The sequence below is a fragment of the Dipodomys spectabilis genome, unplaced genomic scaffold, assembly GCF_019054845.1.
Source record: "Dipodomys spectabilis isolate Male_0828 unplaced genomic scaffold, ASM1905484v1 ptg000076l, whole genome shotgun sequence".
In the NCBI taxonomy this organism is placed as follows: domain Eukaryota; kingdom Metazoa; phylum Chordata; class Mammalia; order Rodentia; family Heteromyidae; genus Dipodomys; species Dipodomys spectabilis.
Window position 1 is genome coordinate 8,319,847 of NW_024870753.1, and position 27,765 is coordinate 8,347,611.

Here is a 27,765-nt window from a genome sequence, read left to right on the forward strand (position 1 = left end):
CTGCGTGTGATCTGGCTTCTGAGTTGGCTGGGAACCAGGCACACTCCCTGGGGCCAAATCCAGCCTCAGTTTAGGCTAGGCTAGGCCGGCCTGGTGTCTGGGAGGCTCCAGCTGGACTGGGGGAGCATGTGGGGAGTGGGGTCCCAGGGCCTTGACCCTAGCCTGCGTGTGATGCCGCGGCCCCTCTTGCAGCCCAAGCACTGTTCTGGAACAGTGACTGGGGTATGTGGAGGGGGGGTGTCCCTGGGCCTTGACCCCAGCCTGCGTGTGATGCCGCGGCCCCTCTTGCAGCCCAAGCAGCTGTTCTGGAACAGTGACTGGGGTATGTGGAGGGGGAGGGGTGTCCCTGGGCCTTGACCCCAGCCTGCGTGTGATGCCGCGGCCCCTCTTGCAGCCCAAGCACTGTTCTGGAACAGTGACTGGGGTATGTGGAGGGGGGTGTCCCTGGGCCTTGACCCCAGCCTGCGTGTGATGCCGCGGCCCCTCTTGCAGCCCAAGCAGCTGTTCTGGAACAGTGACTGCACGCGGCGCTGCCGCTGCTTCCGGCGCAACCTCATCCAGTGCGACCCGCGCCAGTGCAAGTCCGGGGAGGAGTGCGCGCTGCGCCACGGCGCCCGCGGCTGCTTCAGCACCAGGTCCTCCTTCTGCCTGGCGGCCGGCGGTGGCGTCTTCCGCACCTTCGACGGCGCCTTCCTCCGCTTCCCCGCAAACTGCGCCTTCGTGCTCTCCACCATCTGCCAGAAGCTGCCCGACGTCTCCTTCCAGCTCATCATCAACTTCGACAAGTGGTCCTCCCCGAACCTCACCGTCATCTCCCCGGTCTACTTCTACATCAACGAGGAGCAGATCCTCATCAGCGACCGCAATACCGTCAAGGTAACACGCCTGTCCTGGCCTGTCCTGGCCTGGCTTGGGCAGGACGAGCTGATGGGCCGGGGATGCTAGGGCCTTGGCTGTAATGTACCTGGCCTGGCCTGGCCTGGGGGTGACGGACCAATGGGCCAGGGACCCCGGGGCCAACGTGGGCTGAGCGTGTGTGGTGCCCAGCTAAGCAGGTTCGTTGTTGGGTCAAAGTGCCATGGCACCCGCTAACTACGCTCGGGTGAGCCGATTTTAAAGACTAGATGCGCAACGTTTCTGTGAACCTACAACTGAGCCTAGTACCAGGACAGGTTCACGCTGTAATCCTAGCTAATAAGGAGGCTAAGACTTGAGCATCGTAGTTCAAAGCAGCCCTGGCCAGACTCCTAATTTAAGACTCGATATTAACCCCAGCCCAAAAAAACCACAGAGTGGTTCAAGTGGTAGATCACCATCACCCTTGAGCAAAAAAAGCCAACTGAGAGTGTGAGGCTCTGAGTTCAAACCCCAGTACAATAAATAAATAAATAAAGCAGAATAAAAGGCATGGATAGCTACCAGAGTTTCAGGGAGCAAAATGGCAGCCAGGTGCCCTCTGGGTTGATTGTCACGACACATTTGCTCTGTTTTTAACAGTGCTATATCCTTGGCCCTGTCCACCTGTCTGTCTTCTTGCCCTTTCCCCCACTAAGACATTTGCCTATGAAAACAGTGACTGGAACAACCACCCACCCATCCAAGCCTCCTCTACAAGAGATCAGAGGACCCAGGATGGCATACCAAGGGGAGGAAAGTGGTGAATTTCTCTTTGATTGGCACTTCCCTAGGTCACTTGTCTGCTTTTGGTTTTTTTTTTGGGGGGGGGTTATTTGGCAAACCTTAGATCTGTTTGTAAATAAACATGAAGCCCTCCCTGACCCCTTATAACCATTGTCTGGAGAGATCCATTCCTTCTGCCTAAGAAGATAATCTGCTCTATTGACAGTGACCCCTAGACTCTGAGCTGTGCCATGGTCTCGGCAGGTAAACCTGAAGACGGAGCCAAGCTCCATCTCTAGAGCCCAGGCAGGGAGAGAGACACAGTATCGTTATTTTGGAATGGAAGGTTGTGAATCTGCTTTCCACCCTGGCCGGGATATTCCGGCACTGAGTGACCTTTTATTGGAAGAGTCATCAAATAGTTTAGTATCCAGCGTTAGGCAAAAGACTGGCTGGATTTTGCAAGCTTAGAATCATCTGGATTTTAATGCCGGTTTTGAACTTTAATAAAAGCCGCTACTGGTTTTGACATTCCAATTCCTTTCGGAAATGGGCCCACGTGGAGGCCGCTGCACTGGCTCAGAATACGAGAGGAAGACATCGCAGGCGCTCACCTGAGAAAGCAACGCGGCTTTGTCATGAGTAAATACCCAGGCTTGCCAAAAATAGGACGGACAATATTTTAAAATCTTTTTTTTTATGAAACTAAAGTTACTAATAACCTGTGGGGAAAAAAGCAATTTATTTTGTAAGTACAGGAAAAGTATGTTATATTCTGTCCCAACGGCCAAGGAAAGAAGCGTTATAAAGCAAGAAAATGACAAATGCTGAACCGGCTGAGCCTAGAGGACCCCTGGGGGACTTCAGGCCCGAAGATTACAAACAAGAAAACAACAAACATGGCAAACACCCCCACATTTGTTTTAATGACGTTGGACTCCACTCTGTACAGGATTAGCATGTCATTTTCAGTCATTGGTTTCTGCTGGGGGAAGTTGTGGACAAAATTCCTTCCATTCACCGAGAGTACTGCCTTTCTAATACTGCCTTCCCTCCTCCCTCACAACCCCCTTGTGCTCCATAGTTGACCTCCCTTGGGAGAACTGTAAGATAAGTGAGTGTTCCCCAACTCTTGGACAGGAGTTCACGGGCTGTGTGCCCTGTTGGCACAGCTTGACTCTGTAAATAAAGTTTTAGTAAAACACAGCCTCACTCATGTTGTTACACACTGCCTGGGGCTGCTGCCAGGCCACAGGGTCCAGTGGTGGCCACAGAGACCACGGGGGTGGGGGGGTGGGGGGGAGGGCTCGCGGATTGCCTCTGCCAGCAGCTGTCAGGCTGGTGACTCTTTTCTGCCCACTCCAACAGGTGAACGGCACTCAGGTGAATGTCCCGTTCGTCACGGGCTTGGCCACCAAAATCTACAGCAGCGAGGGCTTTCTGGTGATCGACACCAGCCCTGACATCCGGATCCACTACAACGGCTACAATGTCATTAAAATCAGCATCAGCGAGAGGCTGCAGAACAAAGTGTGCGGCCTGTGTGGCAACTTCAACGGTGACCTGACCGACGACTACGTCACCTTGCGGGGCAAGCCAGTGGTGAGCAGCGTCGTGCTGGCCCAGAGCTGGAAGACCAACGGCATGCAGAAAAGGTGAGGGCATCCAAGCAGCTTCCACCTCCGGTCTTCCCACACCCTCAGTAGGTGTTGGCGAGGGGGCAGACTGCGAGGGGCGGACTCCCCTGGACCTCCCTTGCTCCCCTGCAGAGTTAAGCCAAAGTCCCACACAGTTTTGATGCTGCCTGCAGGGTGCATCAGAGGCTGTGAATTGCTGAGCTCTGGTGGTGACAGGACTCTGAATGAGCCTCTCGTTCAGCTCCGGGCTCATCAGAACCATGTGTCATTCATTCAGCTCCGGGCTCATCAGAACCACGTGTCATGCAGGAGTGAGGATCTGAGGCTGTGACCCGGTACCCACGGGGGACCTAGGTTCCACGGTTAGGGGTGGAATGAAGAGTAGACAGAGAAGAAGAAAGGCCGCCCTTTGCTCTCTAGCTCTGAGCCTGATTGAATACCCTGACTCTGTCCACAAGCCTTGACTGTGGTGGTCCTGCAGGCCAAAGCCCGGTGGGCATCAGGACAGCCTTTTTGAAAACAGAAACCATGGGGGTTACATTATTCCAGCCCAATTGACCAGCCAAGATAAAATGGGCTAATAAACAAGTTATTCCCCGAGTTCTTAATGTAGATTCCCTCTGGGGTGCCGAATTATGTTGTTGCCTTGGGTCTATGGGTAACGTCTCTTCCCTGGGATGTCTTTGTAAAAATGACTTGATCTTTTCCTACTCTCCGTGCTAGACTCCAGCTAAAACACCCAGTTATAGAAATGAAGCCCCAAGCCCTTCCTGACCATGCCCCAGGCATGAACTGAATAATGTCTCCTATGTTAGATCATCCTGTGAATTATAGGGCCCAGAGCAGGACTGCGGACAGCATGGAGTCCAGCCTGTTCCTTTCCTTGGGAAAAGCCATCTAAAACACAATCTCTTATTTACATGAGGAGGCCGCGCAGATGGTGGGCCAGCATTAGATTTCAGGCCTCCTCCTCTTTCCTCCAGTGCAACTCCATGGCCGCCCAGAGAGAAAGAAGATAGCTTTGGATACATAAGCCGCTCTGGGCTGTGCAATGATAGGCCGAGCTCTGTTCTTCCTGGTCTGGGAAGTTCTGATTCCATGTTACTTTGTTTTTTTCCTTCTTCTGTGTTTACTTATTTTCTTTTACAAACTATCTTCAACTAGCTGCAGATTTCCTTGTGAAGGTTTTGCTTCAGGTCTTTGATCACTAAACTGGCTTAGAAAGCGCTTGGTTTTCCTGTCAGATCTTTAATCCTGTCCAGTATCATTACTGTTCTTATTGCTATTGTTATTCTATTGGTAGCTGTTGATGTTATTAATGGTACCAATGGATGGTATTGGTGTTAATGGCATTGATGTCAGTATCTGCCTTTGGTGGGCTCTTTGGCTGTGGGTCTGTTGCTGTATTTTCCCTTCCCTCTGTCCTAGTGGTATACCCAGTAGTGGTAACTGCTTCGAGCCAGCCAGACAGGCACAACAGATGCGTGCTGCCTTGCCCGGCAGAGCTCGGGTGGCTGTGTCTGCTTCACGCGCTCTGACCAGGCCTCTCGCCCCCAGCTGTAACGAACTGCAGTTCTCGCAGTACGCAGCCACGTGCGACAATGTGCACATCCAGGCCATGCAGGGTGATGGCTACTGCCTGAAGCTCACGGACATGAAGGGCGTCTTCCAGCCCTGCTACGGGCTCCTCGATCCCCTCCCCTTCTACGAGTCCTGCTACCTGGACGGCTGCTACAACCTCAAGAAGTTCCAGCTGTGCGGCTCTCTGGCTGCCTACGGGGAGGCCTGCCGCTCCTTCGGCATCCTCAGCACTGAGTGGATCGAGAAGGAGAATTGCTGTAAGAGAATTGTGTGTGTGTGTGTGTTCCTTGCAGGTAGCATTGCTTCATCTAGCCTGGGATGATGGGCCTCTTCATCTTTATTCATCAATTTGCCTTCAGGGGCGGGAGAGTGGAGAGTTGTGGGGTGCAGCAGAGGTCCAATAGGGGTACATTCCTGGGGACACTGGCCCCCTCCTGCCAGCTCTTAGGCAAAGATGGGATTTGAACAAGAAAGTTGGGACAATGAAGTCCTTGGGCGGGAGGATCTACATTCGGGGATGCATGCTGTAGAGGGATGCAGTCTGGTACTTCTGATTGCTCGTGGTTCCAAACCCAGCTCTCCCTTAGCTCCTGTAATGCAGGTCAGAGCCTCAAATCTCAAAGGGGAGCTGTAGGGTTGAGCTGTCCCCATCTGCCTGGCTTGAAAGGAAGCTGCAGTTAGATTTAATCCCATAGATTGAACTAGATGGCAAGATTAAGATCTGTAGATTTATTTTTCCCTTGGTAAGAAAACCATTTCAGCTGGGCGCCAGTGTAATCCTAGCTACTCAGGAGGCTGAGATCTGAGTATCGCGGTTCAAAGTCAGCCCGGGCAAGAAAGTCCATGAAACTCTTATCTCTAATAAACCACCCGAAAACAGGAAGTGGTACTGTAGCTCAAGTGGTAGAGTGCTAGCCTTGAGCTGAAGAGCTGAGGGACAGCGCCCAGGCCCAGAGTTCAAGCCCCACGACTGACAAAAACAAAAAAAACCATTTCAATGTGTGTAACCCATCCCATATTCAATTCTTTCTATTAATTACATGGAGCAAGGATAAATATATGTAAACATGTATAAGTGTGTAGCATATGTGTATGTGTTTATATGTATCAGTGGCACTGTCATTGGTGCGGTGTGAGGTCACCAACATAATGTATGTTTGTGCCCAGACACACAAACCAGCCCCGAGAGGGTTCATGAGAGCCAGAGTGTGCACAGGACCCCCCCCCCCAGAACTAGACATGTAGAGTGGCACATTTACAATATCCTCAGTTCAGAGCCTGAAAACCATGGATGTCATGCAAGTAGGTATTTAGTAATTTCAGAAACTGAAGGAACTTCCTAATCTGTTGGAAATTAGCAGAAATGTTTTATTGTTATAACTATTATTCTACTCTGCTATGGCTCCTAAGAAATTTGTTTAATGAATTGTTTTGAACTTTGAAAATTGTCTGGAGTTTGTGTGTGTGTGTGTGTGTGTGTGTGTGTGTGTGCCCGCGCGCGCGCATGCGCGTGTGGGGGGGGTGGGTGTGCACTGAAACAGGGCTTGGACTCAGGACCTTTTGCTCTCACTTGACTTTCTTGCTCATGGCTGGTGCTCTACCACTTGAGCCACACCTCTAGCCCAGTATTTCGCTGGTTAAAGTCTTGAAGACCTTATTATTCAGATAGATTTTATCCAGGTCAGTCTTCAACTATGATCTTCCTGTCTCTGTCTCCCAAATGGAAGGAATTACAGGCATGCACCACCACTGGCTGAACAGTGGTTTCTTTAGCACCAACCATGATGATGAGCAAGGACCCTTCTATCTTGATGGGAAGGAGACTGTTTAAACAAAGAAATCAGTCTCTTAAAAGGAGCTCTCAAAAAAAAAAAAAATTGGTGACTCTGGCGTAAAGATGTTGGGTTTCCGTGGTGGTGGTGTCTGTCCATCATGGATGGTGGTGCTTTACATACACTTGCAGTTTGTTTAACTTACCACTTGACTCTTCCGTCAGAACAGCACTGTTCATATAAGTCAGTGCCAGTGAATTAGGTGTAAGTTTTTGGTTTGTATGTTTTTATGAAATCAAGTAGCTATTTATGGAGAAAGAGTCAAAGACAGAGTGATCCACTCTTGGATCTTGTTATGCCCTCAAGATTTCATTGCTGACAAATATTGATTGATCATTAACTGGGTGCTGGAAATGTGGAGCTGAGAGTTTTGGATCTGACTCGCTAAACTATAAATATAAATACAAGTGGTTACTGTGTGCTCTAGTGGGTATGATCATTATAGTACCTTCTGGCACTTAAGAGTTGACCATCCTGCGTCTGCCATCTACTTTCCCTGGTGACCTTGTGTGTGAAGCAGGGGTTATAATATTTAGCTTGCGGTGTACTCATGAGGGTCAAATCAGCTAGAGCCCTGAGCTCTGTGCCAGGCCCGTAGCAAGCGCTGGGTCCCTAGCAATTTCCATTTTGTTTTCTGCAAGGTCGCTTTGCCCGTGGACCTGTAGCTGCCACCAGAACCATTGCCATTCAGAGACTTCAAGCGGCCGATCCAGACCCCTGAGTGTGGATGTGAAAATCACGTGTGTGTTTCCGTGTGTTTTCCTTTTTAGCAGGAGTGGTTGAAGATCCCTGTGTGGGGGCGGATTGTCCCAACCGCACGTGTGAGCTGGAGAACGGCAGGGAGCTCTGCGGGTGCATCGAGCCACCCCCCTATGGGAACAGTGAGTGACCATGGCCAGCGCCCCCTCCGGGAGGCCGGGAGAGGTGGGGGTGGGGGTCCTGGCCCCAGTGGCGGGGGGAGGGGGAGACTGGAGAAGGGCTTGAGAGGACCCACCCCTCCATTGGGAACTCCAGGAGCAAACGTGCCCTGTGGCTGCCGCCTCCTCTTCTTCAGTACACCCCGTCACACAAAGCCGTGCCCGTGAGTGGAATTGGCCAAGTTGCACATCAGAGAGATCCGAGTTGGTCTTTCAGACTCACAAGGAAGTAAAAATGGTTTTGATGCCAACATGAAAGAATTAGCAAAGTACCAGGTGCCTTAAAAAACTGGCTAGAAGCCAGCTTCCCCCGCCCCGCCCCCGCCCAGACACTTTGCGTCTGGAAGACACAACTGAAATGTGTGTGGCCATCAGGAAAGAAACACCTGGGCCCTCGGGCCTTGTTCCCTGCTGTAGTTCCCTTAGGGTGGGGGAACGGCTGGTCCTCAGCTGCCTTGGCTCCAAAGGAGCCACCTCGTCCTCCCACTTCCTGCCCTTTTCTGAACCAAGTAACTCAGAGGCATGCGCTAAGTTTAGCATCATTGCGGAAGGAAAGCCTAATTAACTAGAAGTCTCCCGAGAAGGGGACAGAGTGCTTCAAAGCGGAGGAAAATATTTCTGTTTCGACAGTGCTTATTATCGGGTGTTTATATGCCGAGAGAAAATGTCAATTGGTGCACCACTGTCTTGAAAGCCCGTCCTGGGTGCTCAGCCGGGGCCTGCTGGGGCCCTGCAGAGCCGGGCTTCACCAGGGCCTAGGGTCGAGGCCCCACCAGAGCTCCTTTTGGGTCTTGCTTCTAGCCAGGCACCAGTGAGCCAGAGTCTGTGAGACTCTGACAATGAAGTAGCTGTCACCAGCATGCAGGGAAGGAAGGCCTGGGGTTATCAAGAGCAGACAAAAGGCACTTTGTTAGCATTTTATCTTTTTAATAAGGCTCTACCAAGGCCCGAGTTACTGCCTTAAATGAATCCACACACTCATTTGGGGTGATCAAAGCATAATTAGAAGCCGTGCAGCCTCTGAGCGGAGCTCATCCGCCTGCTGTAAGGAGAGATGGAAGCAGGAGGTCTTGCCCGGTGCCTGCAGCATCTCTCAAAGGATTCTCCTCACCGCGGTTCCCACAGACTCCCACGACATCATTGACGCAGAGGTGACCTGCAAGGCAGCCCAGATGGAAGTGTCCATATCGAAGTGCAAGCTCTTCCAGCTGGGCTTTGAGAGGGAGGGCGTGAGAGTCAATGACAGACAGTGCTCCGGAATCGAGGGGGAAGACTTCATCTCCTTTCAGATCAACAACACCAAAGGGAATTGTGGAAACATTGTGCAGGTGAGCAGAGGCGGCCACAGGGAGAGAGCGCCTGCCAGAGCTAGTGGCAGTGTGTGGTACCTGCCCATTGATTGTCCTTAAAGCCAGCGCTGGGACGTTCCACTTAGAATAGGCTCTCTGGAGAACAGCAAAAGGCACGCACGATGAAAAACAGCAAGGGCGACTGTCACTTAGTGCTAAGCGGTTGATTGAACTGAAAGAGCATTGTATGTGATGTGTGACTTTCCCTGATTTCCCAGGCCTGCTGTCATCCCTTGTTCGGCAGACCTGAAAAACCATTGTTGACTTCTCTTATGGTTTGCCATCTTGCCACGTAAATATAGCCTGGCTCAGTGAAGGGTGTCACACAAGCATGTAACGGTTAGCTTCCAAGATACGGCAGATCCCAGCCTTTAGTGGCAGAATTTCCAATGTGGAGTTTAGCGAAACATCCCATTTCTCTGTTCAGTTTGGTGCTTGTCACCATGTCTGGTAAAAAGTGTAGTTGGAGGAGAGATTTTTCTTTTGAATGAAGGCTTGCGAAAGTTCTAGCGCAATGGCTCTTCCCTCACCATGGGAATTGCTCATGTTCTCAGGAGCTTGAATTCCCGCCAGTGCCTGTGGGCTGCCTGTAGTTAGAATGCGTAGTATATGAAACTTCCCTTCCATGGGCCTTCAGGGACATGTCCTCCACGGATATCTATTGTGGTGATTCCCCCCTCCCCTGGTAAACGGTGTAGCTCCATGCTGAGTTAGTTATACTGGAACGAAGCCATTCCGCTACGCTCAGAAATGGGGATTGGAAACGCAAACCGCACAGTCACTTTCGGGTGCAGTGATTTCTGACCTCCCTTTCTCTGCAGTCCAATGGCACTCATATCATGTATAAAAACACCATCTGGATCGAAAGCGCCAACAACACAGGCAACATCATCACCAGGGACCGCACAATCAGCGTGGAGTTCTCATGTGCATACGAGCTCGATATCAAGATCTCCTTGGATTCGGTCGTGAAGCCCATGCTGAGGTAATGCATGCTGCGTTCCCTGCTTCTTTGACAGCGAAGGGCACTGTCATCAGATTGCTAGCCTTTTTTTTCTTTAAAGCACCAGGGAAAAAACAGTTCCTCCGTCCGGAACTCAAACACGTCAGTGCGTCACTGTTCAGTAGAAATTTCTGCACTGCTGGCGACAGTTCCATATCTGAAACCATCCACATGCGGTGTCTAGGAGTCAAAGACAGCCGTCGAGTCTTCCAAGTGTGACTCAAGGGGGCTGGAGAATTGAGATTTTATTCTGTTTGAATTTACATTTCCCAGTGTACAGAGAGGCCCGTGTCGCTCAAGACTTTCACCCTTGCTCTGTGCTTTTCTTCCTTCTGCTTTATTTTTTGTCTCAGTTTGAAATGTGATAGGTGAGGGAATAAATGAGACTCTCTGGGGTTCTCTGTCTCATGACCCTTTTTCTCGCAGTGTGATTAATCTGACGGTTCCAACCCAAGAAGGCAGCTTCACCACCAAGATGGCGCTCTACAAGAATGCCTCCTACAAGCACCCTTACCGCCAGGGGGAGGTGGTGCTCACCACGCGGGATGTGCTGTACGTGGGCGTCTTCGTGGTGGGCGCAGACTCCACCCACCTGATCCTTACGCTCAACAAGTGCTATGCCACCCCGTCGAGGGACAGCAATGACAAGCTCCGATACTTCATCATTGAAGGAGGGTGAGTGGCCCCTGACGGACGGACGGATGGATGGACAGACAGATGGACCGACAGATGGTGACCTCGAAGCCTGGAGTGCATCGTCTGCACTGGGGAAAGGGGTGGGGATGATGCTTTGTGGACAGCTACATAACCAGCCTGGAATTCTCCTAAGGGCTGACCAACGAGGTAGACTGTTCTATGTGCCTCATTTTACAGAACAGATTCAGCAACTTGACCGAGGTCAACGTCCCTAGAGGGGCATCAAAGAGGGCATTCTCTCCCACTAGGCTGATCTTGGATTTGAGAGGGCTGTGGAATGCTGTGTGTCACGAGGCTAAGGAAAGGCTCATGAGTAGGACCCACCTGGTGGAGGGTTTAACTTCGTGGCACTGGACCCGCCTCACCTTCTCCAGAGCTTTGGGTTCGATTCCTAGAACCAAAAAAAAACAAACAAAAGCCCCAGCAGCAACAAAACTTACAGAAACAAACAAAAAATAGAAGACAGTAATCTGACAGGAGAAATTCCAAGACTCCCAGTGGATTGCTTGTGGCTCTAGATAATACTAAACCCCATCCACGCTGCATTCCCTTTTCTAAGCCATGAAACAGGCATTGTGCTACAACCCCGGGCCACTATGTAAGATCAGTTGCACGCAAGCACAGAGACCCCACGGAGACTGTAACTGTGATGGCTGTGGAGTGACCCGTGGACCGAGCGCCTTATACAGCACAGACGCTCTTGGCAGAGGGGTGACTTGTGTCCTGAGCAGATGGGGTGGGTGGGGCGCATGCTTCCTCCAGACACTTGGAATGGCGTGCCATTCCAGACGCTCCCTCCAGTGTTTTCATGCTGGGGTTGGGTGTCAGTGACTGGAGCTGTGCACAAGGGGGATTCCTGTCCTTTTCGCCCACCACTCTGTGGGCTGCCACCTCAGATGTCTTCTGAAATAACCAGATGTGCTGAGTGAATGAACGAGAAGACTGCAGGCCAAACAGTAGTAAGGAGAGCTATCTTTGTTTTTTAACACTATGAGCTGGGTGTGGTGACACATGACTATAATCCAAGCTCCTTGGGAAGTAGAGGCAGCAGGATTGAGGTCTGTATAAAAATCCAATAGATTTTCTTCCTATCTATTTTAGCAAATCTACTGAGATAGAAAACATCACCATAATCTAATTTTAGAACCATTCCCATCATTCCAATATAATAATTGTTAAAGCAGGTGGTTGTATTATTCCCTATTCTACTATAACTAGCATTTAATTCCCAAGGCATTTAATGGTTATGAAACCAAATCACAGGTGTGGATGTCGTTTCAGAGATGACTGGGTCCAGGGAGCTGTCGAGACTGGCTGTACCCTTGTTCTGTCTCTTGTCTCTGTCTCTCTCTCTCTCTCTCTGACCCCCTACCTTTCTCTCTCCCCTCCCCCCTCTCTCTCATGGACCTGGCCAGTTACTAGCCATCCTGGCTTTGCATTCTTCCATCATCACCACAGAGAAGAGAGCCGGTCTCGTGCCCACCCTGGGCACACACTGACTTTCCAGTCTCGAGTCCCTTGTTCATCATTTGTGGAGGAAATGCCTTATTGGATTTTCCTGGGCAAGGTCAACACCTCTCCCTGTGGTGTAGAGCCTGCTGTGGAGGCTGTCATTCATGTTGTGGTTGGGATAGACGGGAGGTACCCTCAAGAGAAAAGGGATTGGCTGTGGGAAAAGTACAGGCATCTATGATTGTTTTCAGATTAAGCAGCCATGGAGAAGTTAGGCAGGATTCATCCAAGGCTCATCCACCTAGATAGCAAGGAGCACACAAGGGACTCTCCCAGGTGTTGTTCTGACATAGCCAGTCCTCCGGCACCAGCTGGGAGTCTTGTGGTCCTAAAGCTTGGGTCAGTATTATTGCTTTCCTCTCTTCCACATTTCTTCCCCTCCTTTGTCATATTAAGAGCTAAGATCTGAGCCACTCCACAAATGCAATCTCAGGTTGCAGAGCCTGTGTCTCCTTCCTCTGAAGGACAAGGTAACATCTAGCATTTTAAAAATAGTATTTAATAGACTTGACCCAAGGACGGAGAGCTAGTTAACATGTTCATAAATCTCAGCTTACCCCAGGGTCTGTCTGAACAAAGGCCTTCCAATTAAACTGTTGTTAGGTGAGAAATTATTTCATCATTGAGAGAATTGGAACCTATCAGTCCTTCTCGGGTTTCTTGGGGGATGCGTTACCGTGTTTTGCCTCTGGACTTCTGGGAAAACATGCTCAATGCTTCATAACTGGGTAGAAAATGGGCCCACTGCACAGGAGTCTTTGGTGATGGGGATCCGGGGTTGGGGTACATTGTTTGTTTCTGCTCAGCTGGGAGGAGGACAGACAGCCCCAATTTCTATCTATGAGTCAGAAGTTTGGGGATATACCCACTGGCCACTTCACTCTGCAATTCTGGTGCCTGGACAGAAGAACGCACACGGGCTTTCTCCTTGCCGGTGGCCAGAAGATGCTCTTGGTTCTGGTCAGCTCGTTTGCACTGAAGACCCTGTGCTCTGCTCCTGCTCTTTCTGACGTCCTAAACTTCCAGGCAGGGAGAGGGTTGATGTTCCAAGAGGAAAGTTCTGCCTGAAGAATAGAGAGGAGCTATCATCTTAGCACAATGAACCGGCTTAAACAGGCTTAGATTTCCCAAAATAAAAATAATGATGATGATGATGACAAGGATAAGTATAGCCTACTAAGATCTCCTTTCAAAGCATTTAAGAGACTAATGCCTTGAAATGCAACTTGCATTATGCCTAGAAGACTAATTACAAAACTTCAAGCAATGGGAATGTGGACGGGTAACTTCAGTTTCTCATTCTCCTCCTTGCTAAGCGATTTAATTCTGTGGGCTTGAGGAAAAGATGCATAAGAAAGAAAAAGAGAGAGCTCCCTCCTCTCCTTCCCTCCCTCTCCTTTATCTTGATCCAAGAGTCACCTGGCTCCTGAAGGCCAACCACAGTCATGGCAGCGCAGTGCACACACATATGCATGCGTTCATCCACGCAGCAGAGACTTCCAGACACCTGCCACACGCACAGTGTGTGCACACATGCATGCATTCATCCATGCAGCAGAGACTTCCAGACACCTGCCACATGCGCAGGGCAGATGCATGCGTTCATCCACGCAGCAGAGACTTCCAGACACCTGCCACACGCGCAGTGTGTGCACACATGCATGCATTCATCCACGCAGCAGAGACTTCCAGACACCTGCCACATGCGCAGGGCAGATGCATGTGTTCATCCACGCAGCAGAGACTTCCAGACACCTGCCACACGCGCAGTGCGTGCACACATGCATGCGTTCATCCACGCAGCAGAGACTTCCAGACACCTGCCACATGCACAGGGCAGATGCATGCGTTCATCCACGCAGCAGAGACTTCCAGACACCTGCCACACACACGTAATGCACGCACACATGCATGCGTTCATCCATGCAGCAGAGACTTCCAGACACCTGCCACACGTGCAGTGTGTGCACACATGCATGTGTTCACGCAGCAGAGACTTCCAGACACCTGCCACATGCGCAGTGCGTGCACACATGCATGCATTCATCCACGCAGCAGAGACTTCCAGACACCTGCCACATGCGCAGGGCAGATGCATGCGTTCATCCACGCAGCAGAGACTTCCAGACACCTGCCACATGCGCAGTGCGTGCACACATGCATGCATTCATCCACGCAGCAGAGACTTCCAGACACCTGCCACATGCGCAGGGCAGATGCATGCGTTCATCCATGCAGCAGAGACTTCCAGACACCTGCCACATGCGCAGTGCGTGCACACATGCATGTGTTCATCCACGCAGCAGAGACTTCCAGACACCTGCCACACGCGCAGTGCGTGCACACATGCATGTGTTCATCCACGCAGCAGAGACTTCCAGACACCTGCCACATGCACAGGGCAGATGCATGCGTTCATCCACGCAGCAGAGACTTCCAGACACCTGCCACACGCGCAGTGCGTGCACACATGCATGCATTCATCCATGCAGCAGAGACTTCCAGACACCTGCCACATGCACAGGGCAGATGCATGCGTTCATCCACGCAGCAGAGACTTCCAGACACCTGCCACACGCGCAGTGTGTGCACACATGCATGTGTTCATCCACGCAGCAGAGACTTCCAGACACCTGCCACATACGCGTAATGCACGCACAAATGCATGCGTTCATCCACGCAGCAGAGACTTCCAGACACCTGCCACACGCGCAGTGCGTGCACACATGCATGTGTTCATCCACGCAGCAGAGACTTCCAGACACCTGCCACATGCACAGGGCAGATGCATGCGTTCATCCATGCAGCAGAGACTTCCAGACACCTGCCACACACGCGTAATGCACGCACACATGCATGCGTTCATCCACACAGCAGAGACTTCCAGACACCTGCCACATCCCTGACAGTACTGGAACTTCAGTGCAGGCTGTGACTTGACTCTAGCACTTAAGATGCTCAACAGGGTGCTGTTAGAAAATCCAGGCAAAGGCCTGCTCTGGGATATTCATGCTAGAGTCGATGGAGGAAGGGCAGGGGCATGCTCAGGAAGAAGAGCAGAAAGACCGTCCACTGGGAAGGACACTACTTGAAGATGCTGGAATGTGAGAGCTTGCCAGACCTTTGGGGAATTTGTAATCAGCTGAAGCATCATCGCTGCACCAGGAGGATGTCTTGGATATTGGTTCCCTATCACCAGGAGAAAGGGAGCTGAGAAGGAGGCAGTCAGCTTCCCTCTCCCCTGTGCTTCCATCCCTCCATCTCTGTTCCTCCCCCTCTTCCCTGTTTACCGATGATAGCACGCGTGGGAAGAGCTCCCATAGGGCTCGAATCCGGGGCCCCTGCCAACATTGATAATTAACTGTACAAAGTACAGAGGAAGGGAAGACCGGTCTTGTGTTTGTCAAATTGCTATCTGTAAAAACACAGCATCATGAGGGGGCGTCTGCTGAGATCTTGGAGCAAGGGGGAATGGAACACGGTTCCCAGTGTAGTTACAGTTGGGTTTCTAGCTCCAAGTGGCATTCAGAGGTTGGAAACAAATGACGGAAATCAGAGGGTGTGACCATAAAGGACAGGCCTCGGGGACTCATGACTTTCCCTGTTGAGCAGGGTTTTATGTGAAACAGGGATGCTTGAGAGGAAGCTTGAAGGTGAGGAGTCCCTCAGAGGAGCGCTTGTGAGGCAGCGCCGCCATGGCTCTTTTTCTGCACAGGTGTCAGAACATTAAAGATAACACCATTGGCATCGAGGAAAACGGCGTCTCCCTCACCTGCCGCTTTCACGTCACCGTCTTTAAGTTCATCGGGGATTACGACGAGGTTCATCTTCACTGTGCTGTGTCGCTCTGTGACTCAGAAAAATACTCGTGTAAAATTGTAAGTGTGGCTGCTCAGCTGGGGCTCCCAGCAGGTTGCCAGGGGTGCCAGGAACTCACAAGGGGCCACCCTGGATGGGGAGCCCCGGGAGGGGTGAGGTCCACTCACTCCTCTGTCTCAGAACTGTCAGCTGGTCAACTGGCCATTCGCTAAGCCAGATGTCACGTGTCCTTACACTAGCCCAGGGCACCTTCATGTTAAACTACTGACGTTTGAGAACAAATACTTTTTGTCCTGGAGGATTCACCTATAACTCACTAAGAAGTTCACATCTGGCCCAAGTCATCTCCACCCTCCAGTTTTAGCACCCCAAAATGTCCCCAAACATTGCCAGGTAACCCCTGGGGGGCACCGAACTGCCCGGTTAAAGACCACTATAGCCATCTCCAGGAGTGTTCAGCAAGTCCTGCAAATTCATGACACATGGTTTTGACCCAGTGTGACTATAAAAATAATAATTAATCCTAAAAATCAAAAGACGTTTCAAAAACAAAAATATGACAAATCCACACGTGCATCACGGGAGGGGGGGGCCGTGGGCGGGGAGGGTGAGCCGCTCGGTCTCTACTGTATCCGTGTCGCTTGTGTCTAAACCACTCTGAGATCTGCAGAGAATGCACACGTGCATCCCACAGTTCAGCAGATGGGGGGGAGTGCTCGATCTCTACTGCATCCATGTCCCTTGTGTCTAAACCACTCTGAGATCTGCAGAGCATTTCCTTCACTCTAATCTCATGAAAATTGGTCTCTCCCCATCCTTCCCCCTCAGAAAAGCAAATGGTGGCCAAAAAGCAAGGTAAAAGTGAATATTCTTAATGCAAGCGAGAAAGTGAACCTTGCAGATTGGTAGAAAGGAGGAGGTTGGGTGGATCATGAGGAAAACCAATCCAGAATCTGCACTACAGCCCTGCACACCAGACACCTGCATGCCAGGCACTCGGAGTGTCTGCTTTCCCTCAGTGGCCATCTCCTTGGAACCACATTTCTGTGGGTGCTGTGGGGGGGGGGGTCTACTTTCTTGGGCCAGGTAATTCGAATCTAATGACCGTTGGGCTGAGCTCCACTCCACTGTAAAACCAAACTCCTTGTAAATGTATGCAAATACTCCCATAGTTCCTCTAAACCTCACCAAGGCCTCAAACTCTGGAGGGGCTGGCAGGATGAGGGTGAGGTTCAAACCCATCGTCTCCTCAGCCCACCACAGACGTGGTCACCACGTGTAGTTACGGCCATGAGATTTGATTGCCCCAAAGCCTGGCTCCTAACCTTAGATATTCCAGCTTACGCTCATCCATTGTCAGATCGGCTCTCAGCGGGCACTGCATACATTCGTACCCGAGGAGACTCGGCAACCCTCACCCTCGGAGCAGAGAGGCTCTTTGCATCTAATTCTAGTGTGGAGAGTGTCTTTAATTCCGCTTGACATAAAGCCTAGAGTCCCATCGGGCCCAGTGATCAAGAATGCATTGGTTCTAATTAATCTGAGCAGCCATAGTGCTGGAGGCCAGAGTCACTGCCTCGACTGGAAGCAGAAACGGGGAAGAATAAGTTATCAAATTAATTGTGTGAAAATTCCCCGACGGTTGTTCTTTCTTTCAGAACTGCCCACAAAATTCCAGGATTGCCAAGGATTACGCAAAGGAGCCCAAGGAACAGATCATTTCAGTGGGACCTATTAGAAGAAAAAGTATGTATGCTCTCCGAAACACGCTATAAATTATGGAGACAATGGGCCTGGAAGGCTCAGTCCCGCTTCAGCTTCACCTGCATGCGACGTGGGTCTGGTGGATGAGGAGGTGGCCTGGGGCAGGGTTGGGAGGAAGGTGGGAGGGGAGGACGGGGAGGGGGCGGGGGGGGGGGGGGCGGGCGACGTGAGCGGACAGTCAGCTTCCTTCCAGAAATCTTTTCACTAGTTTACAAGCCAAACCACCTTGGGCTTCACGTGTTAGCCTTTCTTCTCTTTCAAGGCTCATCTTGCATGCCTGTGGCTGGTTGGTTTGCCCACCGGCTCATTAATTTGCCCACCTGCCTGTTTTCAGGGCTGGACTGGTGTGAGGACAATGGAGGGTGTGAGCAGATTTGCACGAGCCGGGTGGACGGGCCTCTGTGCAGCTGTGTGACGGGCACTCTCCAGGAGGACGGCAGGAGCTGCCGAGGTAAGGGGCTGGTGGGGGGGGGGGGGGGCGGGCAGGGGGAGAGCTAGGGACCCAGGAGGCTCCTTGCCCCAGAAGGAGTGAGTCCCGTGTGAGGCCCGTCCGGCCAGCCGTGTGCCTGGTGAAATGTCAGGGACCCACACGGAAAGATGAGGAAACTCCCAGGGAACGCTAGCACTCATCTTTGTGTATCGATTTGTTAAGTTTACCCTTTACAGCCCTGATCCTTCTTCCTAAAAGATGCAGACAATTAAAAAGGAGCCATCCAGCCATTTCGGGGCTGTAGTTGGCCATAAATCTGGCCGCCAAGGGCAGCTGGGCTCTGGTTGGCATTGGGGGTGCCTGGTTTTCCTGTCTCTGCAGCAAAGGCAGCAGGACTCTCTTCAAGACTGGATCCATTCTATGTCTTTGCCGTTGAGACCAAGTCGCTCCCGAGATCAGAAGTCTCCTATCTCTAGCGGGGTGCTGCGAAGATGTCTGAACCCTATGCAACTGATACCCCCCCTCCACCGGCCCCTACCAAAGCACTCACTCTATCCTCTCTGTCCGCAGCCTCCAATTCTTCCATCGAGCTTCAAGTCTGGACAATTCTGCTCATCGTGACCCAGATTTCATTATGGCACTTTGTGTACACATCAGGCCTGACCTCATAGTCCACTCAAGGTGGCTCTATAAAGTACTGTAACTTACTAACTGCAACTCCCCGCAGGGTAGCGTGTGTGTGTCCCTAAGTACAGCCCCTTCCTCCTGGTCACAGGCCCAAGGCCCGTGATCCGCCCCCCCCCCCCCCCCCCGCCTCCTCACGCCTCTGTCAGTGTCTGCAGCGGGGTGGGAAAAGCAAGCGTGGAGAGTGTGAATTCCCACCCCACCCCCCGACAGTGCTCACTAGAAATCTCTAGTCATCACAACAAAAATCCGGAAAGGAAGTCTAACCTGACGTCTGCCTGGACATCACTGCGATCTCTGGATCACCGGGAGGGGGTGGTTCTTTCGTTATTTTGTTTTGTAGACAAGGCCATTGGAATGATTTTGGAGTAACGCCTGGAAGGTGTGCTTTCCCTTCCTCCCCCCCCCCCCCCCAAAAAAATGTCTTTCTGGTGTTTTGGAAGGGCGGTCTCTGATGCGCACATTGCTCTCTTGTTTTCATGATGAGATTCTTCCCCACCCTCTGACCTCGTCTGCCTGGGCGGGCCTGCAGAGCCCCCCACCCCCTGCCCCTCATCCCACCCCACAACCCAAGCCCCCCCTTTCATGACAAATCAACCCCATAATTTTTCATGTGTTTTATCTTTAAATAAACCTCGTGTTCAAATATTCTCATCATCTGGTGACTCAGCTCGTTCCTCCAGCTGTTAAGCTTTGGGCACTGAGTAGCAAGGTACGATGGAAACACAGGTTGAAAAAACAGCCGGCCCCAGACTGGGCAGCCCCGTGGGCGGAGCTCCACCCTGCCCCGATGGCTCCTGCTCCCACGCACACAGAGCATCCTGGCACGGAAAGGTGCTTTGTAAGAGAAGCAGGCCGCGTCCTCCGCGGTGAGTGGTATAGAAGCAGCATTAGCTGTAATTAACTGCAAAATGGAAGGCCTGCTAACTAGATCTCTGGAGTGCTTCCTCTTCTAAGGTTAAAAACCAGGTAACACACTCCAAGTCTCTTTCTGAAGTGGGCGTGGATTCAGATTGATCGCATGGTTGTATTTTTTCTGGGATCTCTGTAACACAGAGCAGCGACGCCTAGCATTATTAGGGTGTGTGTCCATGTGTGTATGTGTATGTATGTGTGTATGTTTGTAGATGTATGTGTGAGTGTATGGGTGCCTATTTGGGGAGCATAGAGATGGATGGAGTAAAACCGTCTATTCAAGCTGAACCTCCATAATTCATCTTCACCACGATAGAAAGCGATATTGTCTTCTTCGTTTGTCTTCAACTTCTGACTCCCCTGCCCTGCAAGAAGAACCCAGGCCAGCACTTGTACCGTAGAAGCTACAGTGAAGCCCAGGAAATAGACTACGGTTAACCCAGTGACGTCTCAGTTGTTGACATGAGTTCCTTAGGTGAACCGCAAACAAAGCCATGCAACGGCACATGACTTACTTGCTAACTCCTCTTCATTGATTCTCGTATCAAAGTCATTCGAAACAACTAAGTTGGAAAGTACTGTTTTTCGGAACTTTGTATTTAGATGCTTTCGTGCTGCGGCTTAGCTCTGGGCAAGTTGGCTTTCTCACTCGGTGGACATTCTTCCCTTGTCTGCCATCAGAATGAGCCGCCATTATGGAGCTATTACCAGAAACCCCAAGCTCTTAGGGACTTAAAACAGGGAAGGTTTGCTGCTTGCTCCGGGCGGTGGGTTCTCCTCCTGGCTGACATCCTGGGGTGGTTGACAGGGTCTGGGTACCTTGCCATTGAGCTCAGCGCTTGGCTTGACCTGGAGAAGATGACCCCAGCCCTTTCTCACGTCTGCCCAAGGTGGTGGCTCATTCTCACTCCAGCCAGTGCAGGGCTCCTGACTGAAATTAACCTTCAGCCGCTCAGACACGGGCATGTCCTCTGCGCCCAGGGGGCGCTCACCTTGCCGTTGGCCGGTGGCTTCCACCTGGCCAGGGAAATGTTCCAAGACCTGAGCACACGGAACCTCACCTGCCAGCCTTCCTCCACCCCACACACAAGCCACCCCACACCTCGGGATCTGTACCACCACAGACAGGAAAACCAAGTGTCGTTTTTGCTAGAAAATAATGCCAGACTGGCATATGCCATAGCGGCATTTAGATAATTCTAGAACATTACCTTCTCCTTGTACTCAAAAAATAATCTTAAAAAAAGATTTACCTCAAGCAGGGGGGAAGAGAAAAAAAAGAAAAATCACGCACGTAGCAAAGATTAGAAAAGGAAGTTAATTGAGAGTCTTACTGACTTGGTGTTTACACACCTAGGGTGGTGTGTGGTCATTTGTGACCATCGAGATGCTGTAACTAGTTCCTTAACCAGTACTGGGTAGGGGCCTACCAACCCGAAATCCTTGGTGAAAGTTAAAAGCACTAATTGTTTAGTTTAGACTCATCTATTTTTAGAACCATTTGACATTTAGCAAGAGCTTGATATATAATAAAATTTCTTTCAACCCGAGGAATTAAGCAATTATCAGAAGATGACAAGCCACACAGGGCTCGAGTAACAAAGCCTTACTTTCTTTACTAATTCTGAATTAATTAAGCAGCTACTCGGTTAGGAACCTGCTGCAAGGCTCTCTTTCCCGAAGCTCAGGGTATGTCTACACTTCGTATTTCATCGCAATTTGCCCTGTTCAGATTTTTTCATTGTGTGTGTGTGTGTGTGTGTGTGTGTGTGTGTGTGTACTGACATCTGTGGGAAAAAAAGAAAAACAGCACCCTCTAGTGTCTCCTTTTTTTATCTGTGCATAAAACTCACATATCAAAACACACCAATAAAATTAGGGTTCCCACCACCCACGGCCCCCCTCCCCTTCCCACCCCCACCAACCTTAGATACAGAACATTACCAGAATATAGCTTTAGAAAACATATCAAATGCCAAGGACATTTTATGATGAACAGTAGGAGATTTATTTTTATGCACACAGTAAGCCTCATTCCCGGAAAAAAAAAAAAAAAAAAAGCCAGCTTTTGGGCATCCTAGACAAATTTTGCTCTTCATATCTACTTCTGTAATGTGATGAAGAACATAGCTGCCGAAAAAATTAGTATCTCTTTAAGAGGCTGGGAAATAAACAATTTGATCAAGAAAAACCCATGAAATATTTAGTGTCCCCTCTTCTTGTTCCTCCCACAGCAGAATGTAAAATACTTCCTTGTGTTTCCAGCAAGAGCAATAACTCGACTCTGACTAATGGAAGGCTGTGTTTGTGATGGTTTAATTATGTTTGCTGAAATACGACTCTCCTCTCAGAAAACATCTCCACAACAGAAGGACAGAGGGGAAAGAAATAAAATACAAAAGTCTCATCATTCTATGAAGAACCTGGCAATCAAATTCTATTTGCTAAAAAAAAAAAAATGGAGGAAAGATACTCACTGTACATTTTGGCATTTGTTTCTGTTTACAGAGAGTCTTTGTCTTAGCTATTGCTTTATTCAATAATATATAATACCCATTGTGAAGTGTGTGTGTGTGTGTGTGTATGTGTGTGTGTGTGCCAGTACTGGGGTTTGAACTTTTGGCCTGGGTGTTGTCCCTTGGTTTTTCGGCTCAAGGCTGGTGGTCTATTTTGGTCTTTTTAGAGATAAGAGTCTCAAGGACTTTTCTGCATGTTCTGGCTTTGAACCTCAGATCTCAATCTTCTGAGATTACTGGTTTAACCACCAACATTGGGTAATGAACTATTTTTTGAAATAAGATATTCTCTCATTAGATGAAATAACAATACTTTATGCTAATGTAACATCTTCTACTGCCAGTGGTCTTATTTCCTCTATTAATACTGTTACATTTTGAATCATGCAGAACAATTAGAGGTGTGCCCAACTGGAAATTCTATCATATTTGGTATGAAGCATTGTGCACTAGTGAAAAACACAAACACGCTTGCATATACACACTTTTGCACATGGGGCTAGACAATAGTTCTCCATTTCTAATAACGACAATATAGGGACAACTAATAGTCTTTTAAAAACAAAGCACCCACGAACCCATTTGTTTTTCTCCCCTTAACTTGTAAGTATCTTTATAAATTACAGCACAAAAGGGCACTGATGTTACCCTGCCTTCATTGGGAAAATATTTTGCTAAAGGAGGTGATGTATTTCATTAGCTGAAGACTGGAAAATCTTTGCATTGGGTCTACCCAGAGTTGGTAGAGTCCTGGTAAACGTAAACACTACACTGTAAAGTGTAGTGTATATTGCTTCTGAGTTCATCAGGTGCCAATCTAAAGCAATCTAAAGCGTGGTTCTTAGTGTTTTCCTTTCCCATGTCACAGACGTTCTGAATTCCATGGACATCCTGGCTATTCGATATGTTTTCCATAACCACATGGATCTCTGGGAAAGCAGGAGCCACGAGTGTGCGCGTGTGTGTGCATGCACAGCTCACGGGAGTCCTTTGCATTGAAGGCTGCAACTGCCTGTTACAGAATCTGTGCATCGGAGCGGGGCAGGAAGTCTGCCCTGCGGAAGAGCCCTGATCAGAAAGCAATTTGGCAAAGTCATTTGACAGGGAGAAAAATGGTTCGGCACATAATGTGAGCGCTCCTTAGGTGCCACATCAGAATATTCACGATGTAGAATGAGAAGAGGAACCGTGAATAGCACAGAATGCAATTTTTGCCTTTTAAACAGGTTCCAAAGGCTGACTGTGGACCTCCAAGAGAGAAGATGAGAGGCTGTGCGTGTGAATTCCGCATTGACAGGTGTGCAGTGAGGCTCATGACTGCTCCTACAGACCTTACGTTTTCTGTGTGTTAGCATGTGCGCGCGTGCACCTGTGTGTACGCATGCGTGCACACCAGTACTTGAGCTGGAACTCAGGGAAGGCTCTCTCTCTCCCTTAGTTTTTGTTGTTGTTGTTGTTCAAGGCTAGTACTCTACCACTTGAGCCACCGTTTCTCCCCTGGCTCTTTGCTGGTTCATTGGAGATAAGAGTCTTACAAACTTGCACTGGTTTTGAACTCAATCCTAGCCCCCTGAGTAGCTGGGATTACAAATCAGGCCTCCGCACCCAGCTCTGATTGTTGCTTTTAACCTGCCATTTTCATAGAAAGTTGCTTTCCTTCACCTCAAGTGGAATTCAGGAGAGGAACGAAGCCCACCCAGGGTGGAGATGCTCCCTGTCTTCCACTTAAACCACAGGCTCCACCCAGGACTGGGGCCAGGCAGGCCATCTGCTCCAGGCACAAGCCATGTGAGTCACAGGGACACACAGCTCCACACACAGCTCTACCAAAGATAAGTAAATGAGGAAGTTTCAGGTACAGCGCATGGAACTCTGTCGTATTTCCAGGTGCTGTGCATAAAAAACACAAATCCAGTGAAAGTCAACTTTTCCCACAGACACCAAGAAACCCAGTGTCTGACTCCTACAAACCCTGTGCCCCAGATGAAGAACCTCTCGGCTGCACCAGTCTGAAAAAAAAAAGAAAAATCGCTATTTCTTCTTTCTTGGCCTTTTCCATGTTTCATTGGAAGAAAGAAAGCATAGAACTTAACACAGGGCGATATGATAACTTTTAACCAGAAAGTTCCATTCTCAGATGCTCAAGCATGACATACAGGAGCAACCAAAAGAATGGGGTCCTGCAGTCCTGGGTCTCGCTGGGAGCTGGGTGCTGCTTTGTGTGCTTGCTTGCTGGGTTGCTGGAGGTCCTGGAGCGGGAGCTCAAAGCCTCACACTTGCTAGGCAGGTGCTGTCTATTGAGCCATGCTTCTAGTTGGTTTTTCCACGTTATTTGAGACCAGGTGTTGCTCTCTGTCTGGAACGTGATCTTCCATACCGTGGGCTCCTCAGCCACCAAGAAGAACACACACAGTGCCACACTCAGATCTTAGTTGAGATGGGGTTGTTCTCCTGTGAAAACCTAGACTGTCCTCAGTCCCCCCAAGTAGCCGGAACTACACGTGTGAGCTACAGGCAACTAGCTCAGCGGTGGGACTTTTAAATGCCACCCCTTGAAAAAAACATCTTGAGCGAATGACCACTAGCAGTCTACGCCTGTGATTTTACTTGTGTAAACACCTGAAAGACGTAAGACTTTTCTGCAAGTCCTATGCTATTTATTCCAATTCTATTTGTAATTTTTCCTTCTCAGCAGAAAAATAATATATAAATGCACAGGAGTTGGAAAAATGAAAGCAGCAGAAGCTTTTAGTTCTGTGGAGGCAGGACAAGAATATTTCACTCAAAAATGCAAGAAAGCACAGGGAGGGTAAGGGAGTGTGCGGGTGAGGCCCAGCACCTCCCCTTCTTCCCACCCGACCTTGAACTAGGGAGCGAGGACAACCCGATGCCCAGAGGACTTACCCCTGCTAGAAATGCCCACCAAAGGAAGGACACCAGCACTTTTGCTAAAACCTCTAAGCAGCAGAGAAGGGAGTCATAATGCTCTATTCTCTGGAAATGCTATGAGAACCTTGAGTCTCTCCAAATTCATTCAGTGAGTGAAAAATTCTACTGGAACCAAGGGCCAAGAAATGAAATATAAAGATGGGATTTCCCTGAGGAAGAAACTTGAATCTAACAAAACAATTCCTTGTAGATGCTAAACTAATATAAAGGAAAGAAAAAGACATTTTGATACTATTGCCTTGAAATGAACACAGGACTTCACAAATGGAAAAAACGAAATGGATCCTGCTGAACAGTGAGTAAATGAATATTAGAGTTGATTTATAGGATACATAAGAAACAGAAGACATTCTCCCCCTCTGGAGATGTTGTCAAACTTGACCATTCTCTTTAGTCCAGATTCCAGCTGTACAGGGCAGGTTCCTTTTGAAAATTTCTATAAAGGGGCAGTCTGTTGTGTAGAGAGAAAGAGCCAGAACTAGAGTTAGAGAGACAAGAGACAAGACAGAGAGAGAGAGAGACAGACAGACAGACACACACACACACACACACACACACACACACACACACGAAACGGGGCGGGGGGAACAGAACCAGAGCCAAAGTCAAGCCACAAAGACAAGAGATAGAGACAGGCAGACAGACTCAGAGAGAATTTAAGGATCAAGGTGAGCTGCAAGGAACCCATTCTGATGAATATTAAATCCTCCGGTATTCAGCTCTAGGCAGTTCTCCACTCATGTAACCACGCAGCGGAAGTGCCACTCCCCAGCTGGCCGTGCCAGGGGCCTGCTGCTCACCCTCTGCTCACCCCACTTCCTGCCTTGCAGCTTCTCAAGGAACTCTGGTGGCTTCTGTGTTCCGCTTGTCTGGTTCTGTCCAGACAAGATCCAAAACCTGAGAGGCAGAAAAGAAAGTCTAAGGTTTTGTATTGTTTTTGTGAAAGGAATACAGTCCTCTCAAACTAATCTAGAAGAAAAATGGGTCTCAACACTTTCACTAACACATGGCAAATACCAGCAAACAAAGTCCTCAAACAACAACCACCACCAAACAGGAAATTCTTAACACTGAAAAGCAATGTGTCTGCCTTGGTAGTTGATGTTTAGGGAGTCAATGAACTAAGTCAACTAAGTCAAACTTCTCTTCTAAAGCAATTTAGAAAGCATATAAATGCGCTTGTCTATTCCTCTTAATCAAAGGAAGTGATGCTGTTATGTGAATGTGTATTCTTGAGCCAGACACACATTGCAAGAATAACACCATGTCCCCAGCCTGGCCTGCAGCCTTGTCTTGCAACACCTGGCAAGCACGTACTCATTGGAAAGTTTGAGCCTAAACTGTGCACGTTTGAGCCTGCCTGTGAATGCCAGCCTGTGGTCCCTGGGCCCTGTAGGTTCTTCAGCCATGTGGGCCCAGTCCCAGCATGTGGTAGATAGAAGCTGCTCCCCCCACCGTGGCCAGGGAGCAGAGAGTGAGCCGGGAAAGAGACTCGGGGTGGAGAGGAGATGGGAGTATCTGCAGAGTTTGGCATCTCTGGGGGTCTGGAGCCCATCTCCAGTGAGTTCCGAGGGACGGCTCTGGTAGCCGAAGCCCCAGGACACAGGAGATGGAAAAGAAATCGGGGCCATGAGCTCCATTTTGGAGAAATAAGCTCTAGGGCTTAGTCGCCTCCAGGGTTTTAAGAAAGGGGAAGAAAAACATATTGAAAGTGGTTTTGATCTGTGCAGCCAGCGGGATGATGCTACGGTTGAATGCGCTCGGGGAATCGTCTCAGAGGGCAAAATCAGGGCTGGTGTTCAGACAGACAGACAGACAGGAGCCCAATGGGCCGCCCGGGACCTCAGAGAACCATCTGTAGGGATTGTGTACATTTAGATGCTTTTAAAACTTGGGACCAAATTTAGAGAGAACACAGGCGGAGCCTCAGACGCAATCTACAAGATCAAAATGTAGCGATTAAAAGCCAGGCCTTGTAGTGTAGGCCGCTGGTCCGTGTCCTCAGGAGGCTGGGGCAGGACAATCAGGAGTTCAAGGCCAACTTGGGTGACATGGCAAGAACTTGTTTCCAAAAAATCCACCTCTTTTTAAGAGAGATTAGAAAGGCAGAGATGAGCTGGGGAGATTGGAGAGTAGCCAGACAGTCAGGAGAAACCGGAAGCATCTGCGCCTGTCCCAAGGTTCCAGCAGGGGTACATGGAGTCACATCCAACTCCACAGGGATCTAGACAAGGGACTGGACCTTTCTGATAACCTATAGCAACCACAAACAGATGCAAATATCCATATTGTTTATCCCTATGGCTGTTCAAAGTATGAAATAACATGACAAATCTCAGTCCGTTTCCATGAATCTCTGTGCCAGCAGCTCTTTGTTTTGCTTTATGGTACTGAGGATCGAACATCGGGCTAGCTCTCTCCCACGTGAGCTGTGCCCCTAGACTTTGGTTTTTAGTTTGTTGTTTGGATTTTTTTTTTTTTTTTCAGATAGAGCCTTGAAATATTGGCCAGACCAGGCATGGAACTAAATCCTCCTATCTT

At 49.6% G+C, this 27,765-nt stretch overlaps 1 protein-coding gene across 2 annotated transcripts in view; it reads left to right on the top strand.

Moving 5' to 3' along the window:
• The window catches only part of LOC122110308 (tubulin-specific chaperone cofactor E-like protein), a 128,491-nt gene extending 109,238 nt beyond the window's left edge, over positions 1 to 19,253 (top strand). Inside the window, exons 20-30 of one of the 2 annotated variants that reach the window (XM_042682847.1) lie at positions 493 to 876; positions 2,989 to 3,275; positions 4,815 to 5,095; positions 7,441 to 7,551; positions 8,713 to 8,915; positions 9,758 to 9,921; positions 10,366 to 10,614; positions 15,863 to 16,025; positions 17,625 to 17,712; positions 18,065 to 18,181; positions 18,731 to 19,253. In XM_042682847.1, coding sequence (XP_042538781.1) covers positions 493 to 876; positions 2,989 to 3,275; positions 4,815 to 5,095; positions 7,441 to 7,551; positions 8,713 to 8,915; positions 9,758 to 9,921; positions 10,366 to 10,614; positions 15,863 to 16,025; positions 17,625 to 17,712; positions 18,065 to 18,181; positions 18,731 to 18,831 — 2,148 coding nt within the window. In that variant the 3' untranslated portion in view covers positions 18,832 to 19,253. Of the gene's footprint in view, positions 1 to 492; positions 877 to 2,988; positions 3,276 to 4,799; positions 5,096 to 7,440; positions 7,552 to 8,712; positions 8,916 to 9,757; positions 9,922 to 10,365; positions 10,615 to 15,862; positions 16,026 to 17,624; positions 17,713 to 18,064; positions 18,182 to 18,730 lie in introns of both variants that reach the window. The other variant, XM_042682848.1, reaches the window with a different exon arrangement.
• The last annotated feature ends 8,512 nt before the right edge of the window (positions 19,254 to 27,765 follow it).